We start from the raw sequence: 21,885 nt of genomic DNA, 5'->3' as shown, positions 1-21,885 counted from the left end.
AAGCGTGGGCTGGTTGAATACGGTCTGTACCTTGCCCGTTGTGAACAGTGGCTGGAACGTGCGGTTTGATACAATCTGCCAGTCTTTGCGATGCACGGCCTACATACCTAGCATCACACTGGCACTGAGATTCAAATACCACATCATTTGTGTGATAGGCAGAATGCCTTTTTGGCTTGACGGCAGCATTGTGTTAATGGCAAATACCACTCGTGTTGCTACTGCACAGTGGCAACATGAGACAGCTAGCTTCGCCTGTTGCTTAAATTTTTGTGATACCTTGCCGTTCCAGGGCAATCTGAGGTAGACTGGACACTTTTCAGGGCCGAAAGTGACGGCCATAGGCCTGTTCGTGAGTTCGTGTGATACACAGGGCGAAATGTTCCGGTCAGGGTGCCATTATCCTGCAGAGTGCCTTTGATGCGCCTTATTTCAGCATCAAACTTACACGGTGAGCAAATGGCTCGGGCCCTATTTTACAAGGCTGCTGAAAAGACCATCGATGACACATTTCCCATGGAACCCAACAAAGATGTTTGAGAGAGCTGGGCCTAGAGGGGATCCCATGGTAACACCATCTTTTTGGGCATACATGGTGTCATTAAAACTGAACTTAACTGCACGTGTTGCCAAGCTCATAAGCTCAATGAATACTGAGCAATGGTGGCGGGTCTAGATCACAATGATTTAGTGCTGTAGCGCTATATTGCCATATACTGGTATTCTCGAAAAGTGCCCTGATGAGAGCAAGATGAAAAGCTTCAACTTGTCTCTTTTTTCAGCAATACTCAAATTCTATACTGCCAAACAACTATAATTGATTGAGTAACTTGTGTAAAGCTCCTCAGGTTAATTTGTATACCACGATACTATGGAATGAACTCTCGTGCCTATATAACTGTAAACCTTTATCAGCCGATCAAAACATTTTTGGATTTATCTAGATGTTTTCTGAATGTGCACGTATTGTATACAAATACAAAACCAGTTTAAATAGCAAAACACAATTTGAAAAATGAGACATAAAGACATATAGAAAGGCATTATAGGTGGCCCCAGGTGTAAAATAGGCCAGTTTACAGCATGTCAAATGATATTGTTACAGAAATGGCTTTTCATATCACCATTTGGCAATTTAGTCACTAAGCTGTCAATTATACAGCAACAGTTTACCTCACAATACACATTCAGTTGCAGTGCATGCTGTTTTTGTTATTGGACACAGTTGACTAATTTGACGAGTCAAAGCACCAACTGCTTATTCTGCCATACCTCTGTAATGATATTGCATTCCTGGCCGGTAATGAAACATGGCACTTTCCACAGCTTGTAATGTAACTCATTAAATAAGTTAACAACATGCATTTTACAAATAAGGTCAAATAATTATTATGCAGTTTGACCCTTCCAATCACCTCATTCAACACAATATGTACATCACTCAAAATGCCTAGTTTCAAAAGTCCCACTTTTACATTTAAGCTATACATTGTCAAACTCAACTCAGAAGCACTGCTCTGCTTCATCACTGGGCTGAGGCGGGGTGCAGTTAACGCAAAAGGAATTGGCAAATGTGAAATAAGACAATCAGCCAAAAAGAGTGTGTTTACTGGGCAAGCAGTACACAGTGTACGTGGTTTACAAGGGCATTCAGAATCTTTCAAAGGTTAGCATGTGCTTGGCTACTTTGCTGACTTGACAGTCTGCTTAATGCTTTAGAGTAATAATGGCACATAAAGTCCATGACGGCTCACTGTAGCCCTGCAACTTTATTCTCAAGTGCCTATCCAATCTCCTTTTGAATTCATTCATGAGGCTGAACATCACTTGCCCCTGGTGGGCATGCTTCCCATGGAGAGGGCAGCTAAAATAGAGGGGGGGCATGTAAAATGGGGTGGGCGCTAATTCCACCATCTTTTCGCCCAGCCACATGCTCACCTGGATTATATGGGGGCGGACGCGCACCCTCTTCCATATTTAAATGAACAATTATGGGTCAATTAGGCTTGTTATCAAGCCAATTGACCCTAATAATATGCTGCCCATGCCATAAAAGGTTTTATGGCATGGGCAGCAAGCCCGGTTTTTTACCTCAAGTGCTTGAAGGGTGGCAAGGAAGGGGGCCAGGGCTACTCTTTGGGGCTGCCCTTTGCTGAACGCAAGTTGAACTCTCCCTTCCTTCCTACCCACTCTTTTCCTCAAACCCACCCGCTCCTCTCCCACTGCCCCTCTCCCTAACCTACCCAAACTCTCCCAGCCCAAGACCCCGGACTTAACTGCTCCAAGGATGCAAGGCTTTGAGATCCGTTCTCCTCCGGCAGTCTTGGCAGTGGCCACTGATGCCTTCCTGGTGTTGCCGGGACTGACGGAGCTGCCGGCCAATTCAATTGGCTGGCAGCTCCAGGCAGTGGGAAATCCCACTCAGCCCTCAATAATCGGTACCCACAGCCATCAGGTTGTCATGGAGCGCATCGGCTCCATGCCAAAGTGGCCATTCGCACACCCTCCTCCCCCCACACCAGATTATTTAAGCCCATTGTCTCTGCTTCCACCACCCTCGTAGGCAGCGAGTTCTAGGTCATTAATACTTCCTCACATCCCCTTGCATCTCTTGCCCAAAACCGTAAACCTACATACCCTAGTCCTTGTACTATAAGCTAATGGGAACTTTACATACTTTATCTAAACCTATCATAATCTTGTACACCTCTATCAAATCTTCCCACAATCTCCTTTGCTCCAAGGAGAACAACCCTATCTTCTCCAATCTAACCTTGTAGCTAAAATCCTCATCCCTGGAATCATTCTGGTAAATGTCCTTTGCATCCTCTCAATAATTCTCACATCCATCCTGAAGTGTGGTGACCAGAACTGAACACAACACTCTAGTTAGGGCCTAACCAGAGTTTTATACAGGTTCAGCATAACTTCCCCATTTTTGTACTCAATACCTCTATTTATGAAGGCCAATATCCCATATGCTTTGCTAATTGCTCTCAATGTGCCCTGCCACCTTCAAAGATCTATGCACATGAACCCCCAGGTCCCTCTGTCCCTTCAGACTCTTTAGAACTGTGCCATTCAGTCGCTATTGACTTTTCCTATCTCATCTGCCAAAATGCATCATCTCACTTCTCCGTATGAAATTTCATCTGCCAATTCTGCTAGCTGATGTCATGTTGCAGTCGACTGGTATCATCCACACTGTCTGCCACACCTCCAAGTTTAGCATCATTGGCAAATACTGAAATTTTTCTGTTTTCCAATATCCAAGTCATTTATATATATATCAAAAAAAACAGCAGACCTAGCAGCAAACCTTGAGGAACACTGCTGTCTAATGTCCTCCAGTCTGGAGAGCAACCATTAAACACAACTCTCTGTTTTCAGGCCTTAAACCAAATTTTTATCCAAGCTGACATTGACCCTCCTAATCAATGAGCTTCAATTTTGTTAACCACCCTTTTGTGGCACTTTGTCAAATGCTTTCTTAAAATCCATATAGGCAGCCTCCATTGCTTTCCCTTTGTCACCTTCTTTGTTGCTTCATCAAAAAATGTAATTAGATTAATCAAGTACGATCTGCCTTTTACAAGTCTGCGCTAGCCCTCCTTAATTAACTCAAACGGCCCAACCTGTTGATTTTCTCCCCAATTATTGTTTCTAAAACCTTACTCACCCCTCTTCCTCTTTAGGTAGTGTTCTTGTTGCCCAACAGTTGCTAATCAAAGGAATGAGTGGCTGAAGACAAAAAGCTCTAAAAATTTTTGTGACAAGGAATCATGCAATTTAGCATTTCTTATGATCTGTAGTGAAGTTCAAACACTTCTATGCCATTTCAAAAGGGCAGAATTTTTAGACTTCAAGTGGGTAGAAACATTAGTTTTCCCTTTGTTTCCCTCTAATACCATCAAGACTGTGGACCAATGCATTTGTATAAAATCACCAAAGTGACCTCAGCATTTCAACATTCGATGCAGTTAGTGAGTGTAATACAGGATGAAGTCCATACTAACAAAACATGACCTCCCTGAATTATGTATATGCGAAATGAAGCAAAGGACTATGGGAGTGATTTGCAAACTATTTTCCAACGTAACCCCATTTTAACTCACCGCCACCTTCTCAAGGGCTATTAGGGATGGGCAACAAAGGCTAGTCTTGCCAGTGATGCCCACATCCTACTAACGTATATACACAAAAAAAAATGTGAAAATTAACATGGCCTCAGACGCCAGCAAAAACAAAACAGCAATAAAGCAGTATAGTAACATTTGGTATATTATGTTTATATATCATTGATCAACATATCATAATACATCATATAAATGAAAATCTGTGTTTTTGAAGTACTTTGTAAAAATATTATTTTATGTACTCATGCAGGTTTCAGCCAAACTCTCCATACTCCATGGTGACTGAAGACCCAGTGAAGCCTCCCTCCCCTTACCCACACCCTGCTTCCCAATCTGCCTCTCCACACACACTCATGCCCTCCCGCCCATCCCACATCCCCTCACTTACTCACGCCTTCCATCCCCACCCACCCCCACTCACTCATTTCACCCTACCTGGATTTCTCCACCTTGCTCGGATGTGGGGCAGCTGGGGTGGAAAAGCAGTTATAATGATGTTTGATAAAAAACATAGAAGGAAAATATTTTGTAAATTAGACTCCAAATCCTAAACCTTTATAAAACGTTGATTGATGCGGAAGAGAAGCGGTTGTCAGAGCCCAAATCTCAGGCCCCAGGCTTTAGCCCCGCACACCCCCAACACTCATGGATCCCAAAACCCAGGCCTCGGACCTGCTCCGCACTATCCCCAAATCCTAGCCCCCAGGCCCCACTTCCCCTCCCTGTCCATCAGCAGTGACTCCCGCAGCAGAGTTAGTGCCAGGAAGACAGCTCAAGGCAGGAAGGCATTCTACAGGTTGCACACAGCAGCTGTACCTACTGGGGGGGCATGGCCTCTGCACCTCCCAATTGCAGAAAGCTGGTCTTAATTGGTGGTGGATTAAAGAGAGAGCTGAGTGATGTCTTCCTTGGAGGTCAGGAAAAAATTTAAAAGGGCGGAATTTCATGATCCAAAAATCGGAATCAAACGTCTCACCCCTGCAGTCGTGGCTCAATGATGCCAGGATGGCACAATGGATCAAACAGAAGAGGTAGGGTCCAAGAACCACTACAGCCAGTGCAGGGATTGAACCTGAGCCTTCAGCGTTATTAAGCACCATGCTCTAACCAACAGAGCTTGCAGGTCCTGCCACCTGATCCGCTGACCAATCTGTAGTTAGTGGGAATGTCACCTTTTCTTGAATAAGGGTATCATATTTGCCACTCTCCGATCCTGTCACCTTACCCGTATCTAGAGAAGATTGGATGACTATGGCAAACCTTTCCACTATCCCCACTCCCACTTCCTTTAGCAACTTGGGATGCAAGCCATCTGGACTTTGATTTTATTTTATTTGCAAAATCAATTATTTGCTGCTAACCCAGATTAACCAAAACCACTATTATCTGCAATTATTTCAATTTGATTTTTTTTTACAACTTTACACTGAATACCTTACTAAAAGCACAATCTAGTTTCTTTCACCTTTAGTGGCCATCTATTGGGTGGCATTAGGTTTCCAGGTTGTCTTTTCAGCTGGGGTAGATGTGTGACATGGTGAGGACAATATAAAATAATAGATGTGATATCATAAAATATGCCTTAAACCAGAACGAACCTCAGTTGTAACATCAGAATTGATGAGTGGAAGAGTTGCCATTCTATAATGAGATGCAATGCTGCAAAACTCCAAAGACCACAGTGAATCAACGACAAGCAGCAGAATAAAAAAAAAGATGCAGTGCAAGTAATAAATTCTAGCCTGGTTGTGGATTTTGACTGAAAAGTCTGTAGGGGGAACCTAAACATTAATCTGGCTATTTTAGGAACTAGCAAACTCCCACAGTCAGAAACAGAATCAACATCAACAAGTAATGAAAATCTCTGCCTGGAAGTCATCAAACATGAGTGATTATCAACATAAAACATGCAACTAAACAACTTACTGTCCTTCAATGCAGTTGCAAATTCTGGTCCACCTTCCTTATTGAAAGTAGGGAAGGAGTCTGGCTGTGGAAGCTGATTGGCAGTCAGAAGTGCTTTCTGTAGTCGGATTCGTCCTTCAAGTATTTGATCCCATAATGCTTTAAAACAGTGGATGCAGATTATTTTAGTTCATTCTACTTTAGTCTGGTTGCCTTGTCAATATTTAAGCAATAAATGGGAGCATACAAAGTTAATCAGCTATTATTGGGGAAAAAAAGATTAAACGATGAGACAATTATTGTCTTCAATTATAAACTGCAAGTTATTGAAACCTAATTTATTTTGTGTTTTACACAGCCTAGCAAGGTTAGAGGTAACTTTATTAACACAGTCTATAAATCTGCTACTACCTTAAATTCTACTGTCTCAGGCTGCACTCTTTCTCCCGGTCTAAATTCTTTTGAGTTATCAAGAGTCACAGATTGCAAGTCTTTTGAGTACAATCACAGTTCTTGGTTTCCGGGAGTGGGAGATCCCACAACCTTCTGATTCAAAGGCGAGGGTGCTATGGACTGAGCCACAGCTGACACCTCAAAATTGGAGTGTTTCAGCACAATTAATTGTAACTTGAGCGAGGCACCCAATTGTTTAGCTAGGAAGGAATTGGCTTAATTCCCTGGCCCAAGACGAGTTAGCTGAATCATCAGCAACAAGCCCAGCAAAATGGGCTACCATCTGGGGAATTAATGTTGACAGTAATTAGAAATCCATCTCAGTGCAGTGTCTTCTATGGGGAATTTGGGACCTGTGTGAACAGGGTAAACAACTGTGTATCTCCTTAACCTATCAGATTGAAGGATTTTAATGGCAGCACAGAGGCTAAACCAGGAATTCTCAGAATATTTAGTTTGACGTAAAATTATGTACAGAGAGCAAAATAAAGAGAGGGAAAGAAAGATGGGATTAAAAGGCATAGATAAAATCAGATGATTTTGCATTAGTAATGCATACATGCACTGACAAAGATTTTAATATATTAATATCCAGTGGTACTGCTCATGCTCAATTGTGGGATATGTTATTTTATAAGCTCGAAAAATTAGACCATCTAAAACAATGTTATTTCTCTACCAACAGGTTGATGTGTCTATTTAAGGTGACAAAGCACAATTACCGTTACGTGAACACAGTGAGAGTTTGTACAAAAGGTTGAGAGCCAACAAATATTTTGGCTCTGGTATTTTGCATTCTTGAAGAATTTCTAGGCTTTTTTTTTTAAGCGAGGGCTACACAGAAATTCAGCTATAAACAGTAAATGTGATAGGCAGCATATATTAGAAAGACTGGGCCGGATTTTCACTACCAAGGCAGATAGCTTGAGTCAGGAAATTTCCCAACATGCCAGATCCTTCTCGGTTTAAAGAGCCCCGTTAGAGCACATTTTCGCTCCAGGAATGCGAGGCAGGATCGAGTCAGGCCTGCCAACCCCAAAAGAAGATCCCAGACAGCCAAGGGGGCAGGCGAATGCTGATGCAGGTTGGTTAGACAGTCTGCCTCAGATCTCTGGGGCTTTGTCCCATTTATTTTAGCAACTGTTGGGCCCTCTAGCCCTCAATCCTTACACCCCTCCATGCCAACTCATAAACCTCACCCACCCCAGCCCCTGCCCATACCTCCTCTTACACCCCCATGCCACCTCCATAGCGGCTCACCCGGTATCCACCATGGGCAGGCCTCAGGAGCCATGTGGAGATTTTAAAAAAATAAACTTCAAATACAGCTTTCACTCACATACATTTGATTGTAAAAAACTCATTCATGAAACCATTCAAATCTTTAAAATCTCAAGTGGTTAATCTCATTAAAAAAAAACTTCTATTCAGGCCCCATAAAGAGAACTAATCCTTTAATAGCCCTTTAAACTGTCAATCAAACTGTGAACTCAATTTCTTGCTGATATAACTGTAGCTTTTGAAACTCAGCCAGGCATTCATAATGACATAATAATAATAATAATAATAATAGCCCTTGGGTAAACATCAACAAAGACCTCCATTGAAACTGCGCAACCAGATAGTAGCTTTTCTTTGAACCTAAGTCAGATGGCCTGTCAATCAAAACAGTCTAGCAGGTTTTTTAAAACTCTCACTGACAGCTTTACACTAATTTGCCATGTTTAAAGAGCAGGGAATTTAAAATACTTCCAGATCATGACACTTAGACTTTATTTCCCCTTCAAGGACATTTATACCTAATCCATAAATTTGTGACTTCCACACTGCAGGTTAAAACCCTTGCAAAAGCCAAAGTGGGGGTCTGCTTGAACTCAGCACTAAGTTCAAATGGCCCTGCTGAGTTTGTTTCCCTCCTGTATGAATCATGTCCTGTCCCCTTCAACCTGCTGGTATAAATTGAATCTGTCTACGGGTGTAGGTGTGTGCCCCATTAAGAACTATAAATCTATTTACTATTAAGCAAACATTGGGTTTATAGAAATCAACTTAAATGTGTTTCGTGTTAAGTAAATGCTGAGTCAGTTCATTAATTGACAGACTGCAGAAATCCTGTCTCTAGAATTTGACATTTCTGCAGTGTTCTTTATTCTTCTCTTTAAACTTCAGAGAGGGAGAGAAAGAGGCTGCTACAAACAGCAGGGGAAAAGACTATTCTGTTAGTCATCAAGCAGAATGAGGGTGGGGACAAGTTCTCTGGTCGAAGAGATGGGACTAGTAGAAATTTAAGGACACTGGAAGATTCACCCTGGTACGAGGATTCTCAAAAGACCAATAGAAACAACTTGCGACGGACACTGGACATTCTGACTGAGTGCAGCAGGGAGAAGTGAGCCTGTTGGAAGCTTGGAGTAACTTTGGACTGGTTCCTGTAAAGAACACAATTCTGCAGAGTGTGTGGTGTAACACAGATGCAGCTGGGGGGGGGGGGGGGGGGCGCGGTTTCGGTCATGTTAGGGAGTTGAGGGGGGGGAGATATCTTTTCTGCAGTTTAGTGTATTAGTTGCCTACAAAGTAAAGTTTAGGCAATATTGCTTTTACTTTGTTTGTTACAGTAAAACTCTTAGAACGTGAAATCTTGTGATCCTTTGAGTCAGTCCCTAGGAAGTCAAATTTATTTTTCATAGTTCTAGGTCTCTACGAGGGTCATAATGACCATCTTCAGGAGTTTAGAATAATCCTGTGTTCATAGCCTGCAACAGTTATGCCTTTTTGGTTCTGCTAGAGACAATCCTTGTTAAAAGTAGAAATACTGCCTCAACTAAAAGAAAGCTAACTTGTCACAACAGGAATTACTGCCAGGCTCAATTCAAGCCCCCAGGATTTCCTGCAACATTCTGATACTGTACAAACTGAACCAGGAATATACGGCCATAAACTGCAGGGTTTTGGTGGTGCTGGGTGAGAGGAAGAGGTGATGGGAAGACAAATATAAAGTTATGAATCTACAGAACAGCTTTCATCAGGTGCACCTGTGTTTAAAAAAACCTCAAGTCTCTCTTCATGGGCTAGAAAGCTACTAAAATCAATCCCACCCCCGGAAGCTTGCATCCTGAATATGTTGCTCCCACTCATAACACCATTAACACTTTGAAGCATCCTTAAAGAATATTATTCTTAATTAAGATTAGCAGAATCAATCCTGCCCAGCAGAAAAAACCTCCCATCAACTAACCATATAATGACATTGATTATGAAAAATTGCAGATCAACTCAAACCTGTGCTACCAGGTGGAGGATGAGGCAAGTAGTGAATAGCGGAAATGTAACAGGAGATCAAAAAAAGGAAAATTACTTTTTTTTTAAAACATAAATTTCCTAAAGAAATCATAAGACCACAATAACCACATTGTCAGCAGTACTAAGGAAACATTAATATACCTATTTGGTTTTTTACTGATTGTCCCTTCTCCACCTCTTCAGCCACTTTTTCCTTGGAGAACTTCATTACTGTGACATTCCCTTTCTCCATATCTTCATGATTTCTATAATCATCTTGATCTTCCTCCTCCTCATCTTCATCTTCCTCCTCCTCATCTTCATCTTCCTCCTCCTCATCTTCATCTTCCTCCTCCTCATCTTCATCTTCTTCCAATTCACTACTATCATCACTTTCCCCAATATCATCCATGCCTTCTGTGAATTTCTCAAAATCCTTAATTTTTTGGAAGTCAAAATTACATCTTTTCATTGTATTACACAAAGGCTCTACATTGGTCTCCTCTTCCTTGTTGTCTTCATCGTTTTCAGTGCTTTCCAAGTCCTCAGCTGTTTCTTCCTCTTCATCTAACAATTACATTAAATATCAAAACATTAAAAATTTAAACTGGTTTCATAAGATTTCATGCTTTTGCCTGCTTGTTTAGAAAATATTTTACATAACTCAAACATCCTTTAAACGTGTACATAAAATGTATATGTAAAATAATTCATAATTCCCCATCTAAATGTTTATACCACGTGACCTTCTTTGAATTTCCTTCATTTTTAAGACTTTGTTAAAACTGTAGATGAAATAACAATCCTCAACACCTTAGGCAGGCAGCACTCACACAAATTAATTTTTCATCAGCTATACAAACTGAAACCATATAATTAGCCAGGTGGTCCGATTTGGTAGGAACATTGCTGCTTAGTTAAGTTGCTATGAGGTATATGCAGATTTTACATTAAGGGAATTTGTGGTCACCTACACCATCAAATGTTTAAAGCAAACAGTGTGAACATTGATAAATAGCTATATGAACTGCACAGTATGCAAGGTAGAATTCAAGGAGATTCAATGCCTACTCTTGAAATAGTTGTTTTTTTTTATTATTTCCATGAACAAGATGCACTGGACAACTTCCAAAAGGCAAAGACAAATGAGTTGTGCAGCCTTGTGACCAGCAAATATTTAATAAAAATTCACAGGGACAGCATATAGTCACCTCTATTTAAAGTGGCGAAGTAGAGAATTCCAAGGTATTTTGGACCTACAACCATTACAATAATTTCTATTTAATTAAATGTCAGCTGCCTACTTTGGCAATGAATTCAACTCCCATTACAGGTTATATTTAAAGCCCAAACTACACTCAGTTACCACATTTCATGTAAACTGCATAACTTTTATTTTTGCATAATCCAAACATAGCCCATTAAAATTAGAAAAAGAGTTTGGAAATCAATCCTCAGTAGCTAAAAATAAATGGAAATGTGCAAAGAAAAGGTTACTGAATATTTCCTCTGAATTCCTAATAACAGAGGAACATTATCATATTTTTGATAACTTATTTCTATTTTCAAACTATAAGACTTTTTTGTAAAGTTTTTGTTCTCTCATTTTAAAGTTAGAAAATGGAGAAAGGCATAACCACGTGACAACAATATATCAATTATCTACCCATAAGCATGCAGTAATATAAAATATATGAACTATTACGCGAGATGGATCTGAAACCAAAAGCTACATGGTGTTATTAGGACTGCTTGAAACTATGAAAATGCTGAGGCATATCACCTACCTGAGCAGCCAGACAAAGAATTCTCTCCAGCTTCTTCCCGCAACGCCTTTCGAGAGGTTGCCTGCCCAGCATACCTCTTGTCTGTATCAGACAGCAAAACTGAAGCATGTTTCCGCAGTTTACTGTTAAATGTCCAGTCATCTTCCCCCTCATCAAATCGTTCAATGACTTTGGCAATAGTTGCTGCAAAGCAAAGAAACCTTTAGTCCTGGCATGCACTTGGTTTTTAACAGTAAGGTAATGTAGTTATAGCTCGAATGCAAACAACTCAATCCACTACAATAAATGCTGTAAGGCTGTTTCTTCACAAAATTGTTAGAGATGCAATATCCCTTAATTGGCACAGGTGACAGTTATAATTTACTTTGTGACTTTTGTCTTAAAAAGTTTGCTGCCACCTTGCTACGACTGATATTTACAGAGTTGGTGGGTTGATTGGGCTGCTGCTGTGTGTTGCTTCATCTGCAGTCTGATTTGCCATCAATAGCTGCCCATAGGACAGACGTGCTTGTTTCAGCACTCTGTCTGACACTTCAGCCAATTGAAGGGAACAGTTGGTTTAGCACTGCACTAAAATAAACTTTAACAGTACCCTGGACACAATAGTCAATGATACAATATGCCTTTCATCTCTGAATGAAAATGGTTCTTTCAACGGTTCTACATCTATTTAAAAAAGGGCTTCCGTGAATTGGTATGTGGTGCAATGTAATTAGCCTTGTTGCTCACGCTACAATCAAAGATACACAAACAGCTCATAAAATCTGCAGCTCATTCCTTTTTTCACCAATATTTCTTATTCGCTGGACTGACTATGAGAATTACAGCTACCCAAAATTTGTTCAAGTGGGTTTTCTTAGCAGTGTTGATGGCTAAATCCCAAATGGAAAACTCATGATTTTTCAGAACAGGTTGTGACTGGCTGTAGCACAGCACAATAAGTCCAACCTTGGGCCAGCAATAGTGTGATGTGAGACACCTGATGTTTAGGTGTGTGGAACTCCTGTGAACAGCTCCACCTAGTTCAGAGGTGCAGTTTGGCAGCAAGTATAACCACCTGGGGATAATTAACCAGAGTTCAATTTGGGAACTAGGGTTCAAAGTAACAAAATTATATGTGGTAGGAAGTAAGCAATGCGTGCAAGACTTTTAAAATATATATAATTTTAATATGTTGAAAATGCTTCCAAACCTAATTTTTCAACATGACATAAGTTAACTGTTATGCAAGGCTATGTAAGGCCCCACTTCATATGATACTTGAGAGAGAGCAAAATGCTTATGGCTTTAGTCAATTTTTAATGAATCCCCTTCATTTACAATAACACCCTAGGAACATTAAACATTTCTGTACAGCAGGTATATATGAAGTGGCCAGTACTACAGCACAATGTATAATAGACCACAGATGTGATAACTGTAAGCCAGTCTCATCTCGATGAAACTAGTGCATATAATGTAACTTTACCTCAAATTCAGCAATTAAATTATTATTGCTGAAAGAAGAGACAAGTTGTCGAAGCTTTTCGTCTTGCAGTCATCAGGACAGTTCGCAAGAATACCAACTGTGAAGGAACAACAATTTATACTGCATGAGAAGAGAATGCTGATAGGTTGGCAAGTGGTTTCTGATTCTGTCCCCTTTGCAGACTGAAGGAGTGCGTCCCTGCATTGTGCCTTTTTCAACAAGCAACAACTTGGGAGACAGCCATTCCCTGTGCCCACGGCAATGTCTTGAGCAATCAGTCAGGTTTGAATTTGAACAAAAGCTTGGCAGTTAACTGTTCCTGGTGCATTCTTCACGGCAACGCCTCTACCAATCAAATGCCAACCAATCAGCACACTCTTCTCATGCAGTATAAATTGTTGCATCTTTTACTGCTGGTATTCTTGCAAACTGTCCTGATGAGTGCAAGATGGAAAACTTCAACAGCATGTCTCTTCTTTCAGCAAGACTCACATTCTGTACTACCAAATGAATAAAACAATTAGTTGACATTTTCCACAGCACTTGATTACAGGTCATCACCAAATTGTGTGCAGCATACTAGTATCAAAATAATCTTTTGATTGAAAAATTTGTAATCTATCAAGTAGCATTAAAATTATGAAGCCTTAAGATAATTTGCTTTAAAAATTGAGGCTAGAATAAATTAAAAATAGTGAAAGGTTTGAATAGCTCAAGCAGCAAGAACAAAGTTGAACCAGAAAAGCAGTGAACACAACAGCAAGGAGCTGCTCATCACATGAACTACCTTCTTCTGATGGTTATTTTGTACTATTTCTGAAGTCACTAAAATGAAGCACTGGACAAATATTAGACCACAAAATGCACCCTGACTATCCCACCTTACCACCAGGAGAACTGTGCATATGTATTATCAACAGGAGACAGATCAAGATGGAGTAACATATGGATAACACTTAATACCAAGCTGTTAAATACGAAAGTGTGAGAAACTGACGAGCACAGGTGAAAATGAGTTGCGATTAGGATTAATTTAATACTCAAAAGGCTTGCAATTAAATATTCTGTTTATGGAAGGATAAAAATTCCATGTATTACATTCAGCATTATTGTTAGCACAGAGGACACTTTAGTGCCTCCCATCTCTTTATTGAAAGTGCCTTCAAAATCCCTCTAGAGAATTTGCTCCACCATCATGAAAATCACATTAGTGGAAATTACAGTTAGAAATTATGACCTGGCACAGCCCCAATTGCCCTATATTTTCATAATGTATTGAAGCTAGTTTAATTTTTAGCTCTGTGGCTCACTGCAACTGTAAATATTGTAAAATAAATGCAAACACGTGGCCTTAATACCAAGCAGAAATAGACTTCCCACTTTAACTTCTTTTCAGATCTAATTGGGAAAAGCTTTGATGCACAATGATATTGAAGAGTGCCAGTGATTCATAGAGCTCAGTGGACAAAAAGCTGAAGCTCTGACACATTTTAAAAAGTTCGTTTTTCAGAACTTTGGCTGACACTCCGGTGCAATACTGGAAGAGCGTGACACTGGGTGTTGTTCCTCAATGGGACATTAAACCTAGGTTACATCTGCCCTTTCAAGTGGAAATGAGAGATGTCCTGGCACTATCTGAAGAAAAGCCAGGAGGTTCTCTCAGCATCCTGCATGATTATTTATTTTCAATCAACACAACTAAAGGCAGTTTAGTTTTTCTCGTTGCTATTTGTGGGGTCTTATTTTGCGTAAATGTGTTGAATGTTTCCCCACACTATAACAATAACTATATTAGAAGTAATTAATAGGCTGTGATGCGCTTTGGACATCCCAAGGATGTGAAGGCATTATATAAATGTAACTATTTATTTTCCATTTTTTCAGTGGAATATGGGGAAAAGCCCCAAAACTGAACCTTGTGTGAACAAGAAACCACTGAAATAAAACATTTTTTTTTCTTTCATGGAATGTGGGTGTCACTTGCTAGGACAGCATTTATTGTCCATCCCTAAAAATTAACAGCATGCCTCTCCACATTTATAAGTATAAAATCAGGAAACTATCTTGTTGAATGTTCATTACAATAATCTATAAATTCACATCTCTATTAGGCTTTAGCTGCAAATAATCAATTTACAAGTCTAGCATTGGTGCCACAATATAGTCCCAACTTTTGTTCAGAAAACCACACAAGATTAAGTCAATTTCAGGTCTACTGATACTGAGAAGCTGGAAGGCCGTATGAAGGAAAAAAAATCATTTAATTCTAATTAAAAAGAAAAGAAAGACTTGCATTTATAAAGCACTTTTCATGGCCACCTAACGTCCCAAGCGGCTTTGCCGTCAATGAAGTGCTTTTGGGAAGTGCAGTCACTGTTGCAATGTAGGAACCGTGGCAGCAAACTCTCACAAATAGCAATGTGATAATGATCAGATAGTCTGTTTTTTGTGATGTTGAGGCCTGGTTGCCAGGGATAAACCCCTGCTCTTCTTCATAATAATGTCAAGGGATCTTCTACATCCACCCAAGCAGGCAAAATGGGGCCTCCGTTTAACACCTGAATTGTGAGGATAGGCTAGAGCTTCAAAAGTTGATGGAATGGGCAGATAAGCGGCAGATGAAATGTGAAGTGAGTCATTTTGGTACGAGGAGAGGCAATGCAATATAAAAGGGTACAATTCTAAAGTGGGTCCAGGAGCGGAGGGACCTGGGGTATATCTGCAGAAATCACTGAAGGCGGCAGAGCAGGTTGAGAAAGTAGTTAATGAAGCATATGAGATCCTGGACTTTATAAATAGGGGAATAGAGTACAAAAGTAAGGAAGCGGTGATGAAACTCTGTGAAACTGGTTTAACCTCAAATGGAATAATGTATCCAGTTCTAGGCAACACTCTTTAGGAAAGATGTGAAGACATTAGAGAGAATGCAGAAAAGATTCACGAGAGTAGTTCCAGGAATGAGGAACTTCAGTTGTATGGATGGATTAGAGAAGCTTGGCCGTTCTCCTGGGAGAAGAGAAGGTTGATAGGAGATTTGATGGGAGCGTTCAGGATTGAGAGGAATCTGGACAGAGTTGATAGGGAAAATCTGTTCCCATGGTGGAAGGATTGAGAACCAGAGAGCACAGATTTAAGGTAATTGGCGTAAGAAGCAATAGCGACACGTGGAAAAACTTTTTCTACGCAGCGAGTTGTTAGCATCTGGAATGCACTGCCTAAGAGTGTGCTGGATGCAGGTTCAATCAAGGCATTGAAGAGAGAATTGGATTATTATCTGAAAAGGAATAATGTGCAGGGCTACAGGAAGAAGGCAGGGGAGTGACACAAAGTGAATTGCTCTTTCAGAGAGACAGCACAGACACAATGGGTTGAATGGCCTCTTTCTGTGCTGTAATCATTCTATTACTCTATGACATCATCCAAAAGACAGCACCTTTGATAATGCAGCACTTCCTCAGTACTGCCCAGGTTTTAGTGCTCGAGTTGCAGAGTGGGACTTGAACCCAGTACCTTATGACTCTAAGGTGAGAGTGCTACCCGCTGAGCCACGGATGACACAACTTGTAAATATATAGCAGCATTAATGTAATTAGACGTCTCTAGATACATCACAGCAGAATTACTGAGCCATATATTAGGGCAGATGGCCAAAAGCTTGGTGAAAGAAGTAGATTTTAAGGAGGGTCTTAAAGGTGGAGACAGAGAAAGAGAGAGGCCCAGAGAGGTGTAGAAAGGGAATTCCACAACCTTAAGGCATGACCATTAATGATGAGCAATTAAAATCGGGGATGCTAAGGAGGCCAGAAATAGAGTGCAGATATGTCGGAGGGTTGTGGGGCTGGAGGAACCAGTAAATCAGGATAAGAATTAAAGGTTTTTTTGACCGGAAGCCAATGTAGATTAGCTAGCACAGGGGATGATGGGTGAATAAGACTTAGAGAGAGTAAGGACACGGGCAACAGAATTTAGGTGACACGAAGGGAAAGGAAATATTTATATAGAATCGTTAACACCCTCAGGATGTCCCAAAATACTTTCCCACCAATATTTTTATTGGATGTATAGTCAGTGCTGTTACAACTGCAAAAGCAGCAACCAATTTGTGCACAGCAAGGCTCTACAAGCAGCACTGAGAATAATGACCAATTAACCTGTTTGGTTATGTTGGTTGAAGGGTAAATGTTAGACACGAAGAAAATTCCCATACTCTTCTTTGAAAAATGTGATGGGCGTTTTTATATTCACGTGAGCTAAGAGATGGTCTTGGTTTAATGTCTAACTCGAAATACTAGTATCGGAGGTGTAGTGGTATTGTCACTGGACTAGTAAGCCAGCTATCCTGAGTTTGAATTTCACCATGGCGAGATGGTGGAATTTGAATTCAATTGATTAAAAAAAAAATCTGGAATTAAAATTAAATGATGACCATGAAACCATTGTCAATTGCCGTAAAAACCTTCTGGTCCACTAATGCCCTTTAGGGAAGGAAATCTGCCATCATGACATCTTCCTACATCAGACTCTAGATTCACAGCAATGTGGTCGACTCTTAAACGCCCTCTGAAGCGGCCCAGCAAGCCACTCAGCTGTATCAAACTGCTACAAAGTCAAGGAGGAATGAAACTGGGCGGACCACTCAGCATTGGAAACGACTATGGCAAACTCAGCCCTGTTGACCCTGCTTCTTCCTAACATCTGGGGCTTGTGCCAAAATTGGGAGAGCTGTCTCACAGGCCAGTCAAGCAACAGCCTGACATTATCTTTAAGGTATGATTCCGTGAGTATAACAATGTTCCAGACACCACCATCACCATCCCCGGGTATGTCCTGTCCCACCGGCAGGACAGACCCAGCAGAGGTGGTGGCACAGTGGTATACAGTCAGGCGGGAATTGCCCTGGGAGTCCTCAACATCGACTCCAGACTCCATGAAGTCTCATGGCACCAGGTCAAACACGGGCAAGAAAACCTCCTGCCAATTACCAGTACCGACCCCCTTAGCTGATGAATCGGTGCTCCTCCATGTTGAACACCACTTGGAGGATGGCAAGGGTGCAGTATGTACTCTGGGTGGGGGACTTCAATGTCCGTCACCAAGAGTGGCTCGGTAGCGCCACTACAGGCCAAGCTGGCAGAGTCCTAAAGGATATAGCTGCTAAACTGGGTTTGCGGCAGGAGGTCAGGGAACCAACAAGAGGGAAAAACATACTTGACCTCATCCTCACCAACCTGCCTGCCGCAGATGCATCTGTCCACTACAGTAGCGGCAGGAATGACCTTGTGGAGACAAAGTCCCGTTTTCGCATTGAGGATACCCTCCATCGTATTGTGTGGCACTACCACCGTGCTAAATGAGATAGATTTCGAACAGATCTAGCAACTCAAGACTGGGCTACCATGAAGCATTCTGGGCCATCAGCAGCAGCAGAATTGCACTCAACCATAAGCTGTAACCACATGGCCCGGCATATTTCCCACTGTACTGTTACCATCAAGCCAGCGGATCAACCCTGGTTCAAAGAAAGGTGCAGGAGGGCGTGCCAGGAGCAGCACCTGACATTCCTAAAAATTAGGTGTCGGTCATGAACACTTTAATCACAGAAAATAGTTCATCTTCAAGGACCAAGGGTATTCTGGAAGAATGTGTTTTAAAAGACTGTTCCTTAAAGAGTTAATGCAGGGCTCTGATTGCTATCCTGGAAAAGGCATTTTACAAGAAAGGATAATTAAGCAGTTGAAAAAACTGTAAACTTCTTGACCCTGGTGAATTGTGTGCAAAAAAGGGTCACATGAGTATTATGGCTCTGGAAAAAACCATACCTGTAACAGTATTTTTAAAAAGTGGGTTTTGGTTTTGCTTTGAGAAGAGAAGGGCCAACTGCATGAGAAGGACAGCAGCCTTTTTTGCAGTTCAGAGCCAGTCCACAGCCAGAAGTGAATGCAAGCTGCTCCTAAGTTGCTATGCGCTTGGATAGAGAACCTGCGAGTGGTCTCAAGCCCGCTTGAAAAGCAGTGCCAGAGTCGTTGATTGTTTCGTGGATCAATGCTGAGACACCAACCGTACAACCCGGGCACCATTTCAAGGGCTTCACCATCTATCCTTTGCCTTTGAACCACTGACTTTTAACCTTTGGCAGATTCCTCCATTTCTATTTTTTATTTAATTATGTGTGCGTGTGTGAGAGAGAGACAGACTTACAGTATCTCAAAAGAGTAATTAATATAATTTCGTACTCAAATACTATATGTGGGTAAGTTTTGCCTTTCTATTTGACAAGACCAGTCTATCATAAAACCAATAAGATTGTTGTTTACTGAGAGAAGCCTGGTTAAAGTCCTTTTTATTCTGAATACCAGTAGTGAAGGTAAACAATTGGCCATTTTGGTGAATAAATTCAACTTTTAAACTAATGGCACGACCTATGAAGTAGTGGGGCTAGATCAACTGTGCACTCCTCCCATCCCAGTCGCAACAGTGTCAACCTGGTGAAGCTACATCACAGGGCTACTTGCGTGCATAACAGCATGAGCAGCAAGTGATAGACAGAGCGAAGCGATTCCACAACCAATGGATCGGGTCTAAGCTTTGCAGTCCTGAATGGTGGATGACAAGTAAACAGCTCACTGGAGACGGCAGCTCCACAAATATCCCCATCCTCAATGATGGAGGAGGCCAGCACATCAGTGCAAAAGATAAGGCTGAAGCATTTGCAACAATCTTCAGCCAAAGATGCTGAGTGTTTGATCCTTTTCAGCCTCCTCTGGAGGTCCCCAGCATCACAGATGCCAGTTTTCAGCCAATTTAATTCATCCATGTCATGTCAAGAAATGGCTGCAGGTACTGGATTCTGCAAAGGCTATGGACCCTGTCAATATTCCAGCAATAGTACTGAAGCCTTGTGCTCCAGAGCTTGCTGTGCCCCCCAGCCAAGTTGTTGCAGTACAGCCAAAACAGTGGCATCTACCCAGGTATGTCCTGTACATAAAAAGCAGCCAATTACCACATCAGTCTACTCTACATCATCATTAAACTGATTGAAGGGATCATTAACAGCCCTATCAAGCAGCATTTGCTTAGCAATAACCTGCTCATTGACACTCAGTTTGGGTTCTGTCAAGGTCAATCAACTCCTGACCTCATTACAGCCTTGGTTCAAACATGGACAAATGAGCTGAACTCCAAAGGTGAGGTGAGAGTGACTGGCCTTGACATCAAGGCAGCATTTGACCAAGTATGGCATCAAAGAGCCCTAGCAAAACTGCAGTCAATGGGAATCAGGGGGAAAACTCTACACCGGTTGGAGTCATACCTAGCACAAAGAAAAATGCTTGTGGGTGTTGAAGATCAATCATCCCAGTTCCAGGACATCACTGCAGGAGTTCCTCAGGGTAGTGTCCTCAGCCCAACCATCTTCAGCTGCTTCATCAATGACCTTCCTTGCATCATAAGGTCAGAAGTGGGATGTTCACTGATGATTGCACAATGTTCAGCATCATTCGTGACACCTCAGATACTGAAGCAGTGCATGTCCAAAAGCAAGACCTGGACAATATCTAGGCTTGGGTTGACAAATGGCAAGTAACATTCACACAACATAAGTGTCAGGCAATGACCAACTCACACAAGAGAGAATCTAACATTCAATGGCATTACCATCGCTGAATCCCCCATTATCAACATCGTGGGAGTTACTACTGACCAGAAACTGAACTGGACTAGCCATATAAATACTGTGGCTACAAGAGCAGGTCAGGGGCTAGGAATCCTGCGGCAAATAACTAACCTCCTGACACCCAAAGCCTGTCCACCATTTACAAGGCACAAGTCAGGAGTGTGATGAAATAGTCCCCACTTGCCTGGATGAGTGCAGCTCCCACAACACTCAAGAAGCTTGACACCATCCAGGACAAATGAGCCTGCTTGATTGGCACCACATCCACAAATATGCACTTCCTCCATCACCGATGCACAGTAACAGCAGTGTGTGCCATCTACAAGATGCACTGCAGGAATTCACCAAAGCTCCTTAGACAGCACCTTCCAAACCCATGACCACTACCATCTAGAAGGGCAAGGGCAGCAGATAGATGGGAACACCACCGCCTGGAAGTTCCTCTCCAAGTCACTCACCATCCTTACTTGAAAATATATCGCCGGTCCTTCACTGTTGCTGGGTCAAAATCCTGGAACTCCCTTCCTAACAGCACTGTGGGTGTACCTACACCACATGGACTGCAGCAGTTCAAGAAGGCAGCTCGCCACCACCATCTTAAAGGCAATTAGGGATGGGCAATAAATGTTGGCCTAGCTTGACGCCCAGATCCCATGAGTGTATAAAAAAAAACCTCCAATAATGCAGGACTGAAATGCCAGACCTAGTTTAAGTACGCAAGTACACTCACATGGGGGTTTGAACTCAGGGGAAAGAAGGCCATCATTGATCTGCTGGAAAATTAAGCTTATGATTGGCAAATGTTGCAAAACTTAGAGAAGTATAGTCTTATGAAGGTGGGTAGGTTGAATGCTGAACAAACAAACTCTAATGCATGCATCTGAAAGATTCATAAACAACGCTGTAAAGTGATAGCTGGAGCAAACAGGATGCATTTATAGAACAATTGACTGCAAGGAAAGGCATACAATTTTGCTAAAATATAAAATATAAAAAAAAACATTCAATTTTGTTTTCCTCACATGGCGAGTGATTTTGAAGTTTTGGAAAGGGTGTACACAAGCACCCTTAGATTAACACCCAGTTTAAAGTATTTTAGCTACCATGTAAGGCTCAAACATCTGGAGTGTTACACTTAAAAAAAAGATTTAGAGGCAATTTGATCTACATTTAAAAGATAATGAG

The 21,885-nt window shown here is 41.5% G+C and overlaps 1 protein-coding gene across 5 annotated transcripts in view; it reads right to left on the bottom strand.

Moving 5' to 3' along the window:
- aatf (apoptosis antagonizing transcription factor) overlaps positions 1-21,885 on the bottom strand; it is a 98,871-nt gene that overhangs the window by 75,176 nt on the left and 1,810 nt on the right. For 2 of the 5 annotated variants that reach the window (XM_078547959.1, XM_078547962.1), the window contains exons 2-5: positions 11,561-11,743; positions 10,158-10,340; positions 9,936-10,097; positions 6,063-6,200 (exon numbers count right to left, since the gene is read on the bottom strand). In XM_078547959.1, coding sequence (XP_078404085.1) covers positions 6,063-6,200; positions 9,936-10,097; positions 10,158-10,340; positions 11,561-11,743 — 666 coding nt within the window. Of the gene's footprint in view, positions 1-6,062; positions 6,201-9,935; positions 10,341-11,560; positions 11,744-21,885 lie in introns of all 5 variants that reach the window. The other 3 variants (XM_078547961.1, XM_078547960.1, XM_078547958.1) reach the window with 3 other exon arrangements.

Source organism: Cetorhinus maximus, chromosome 9, assembly GCF_964194155.1.
Source record: "Cetorhinus maximus chromosome 9, sCetMax3.hap1.1, whole genome shotgun sequence".
Lineage (NCBI taxonomy): Eukaryota > Metazoa > Chordata > Chondrichthyes > Lamniformes > Cetorhinidae > Cetorhinus > Cetorhinus maximus.
This window is presented reverse-complemented; position numbering and strand designations above follow the sequence as displayed.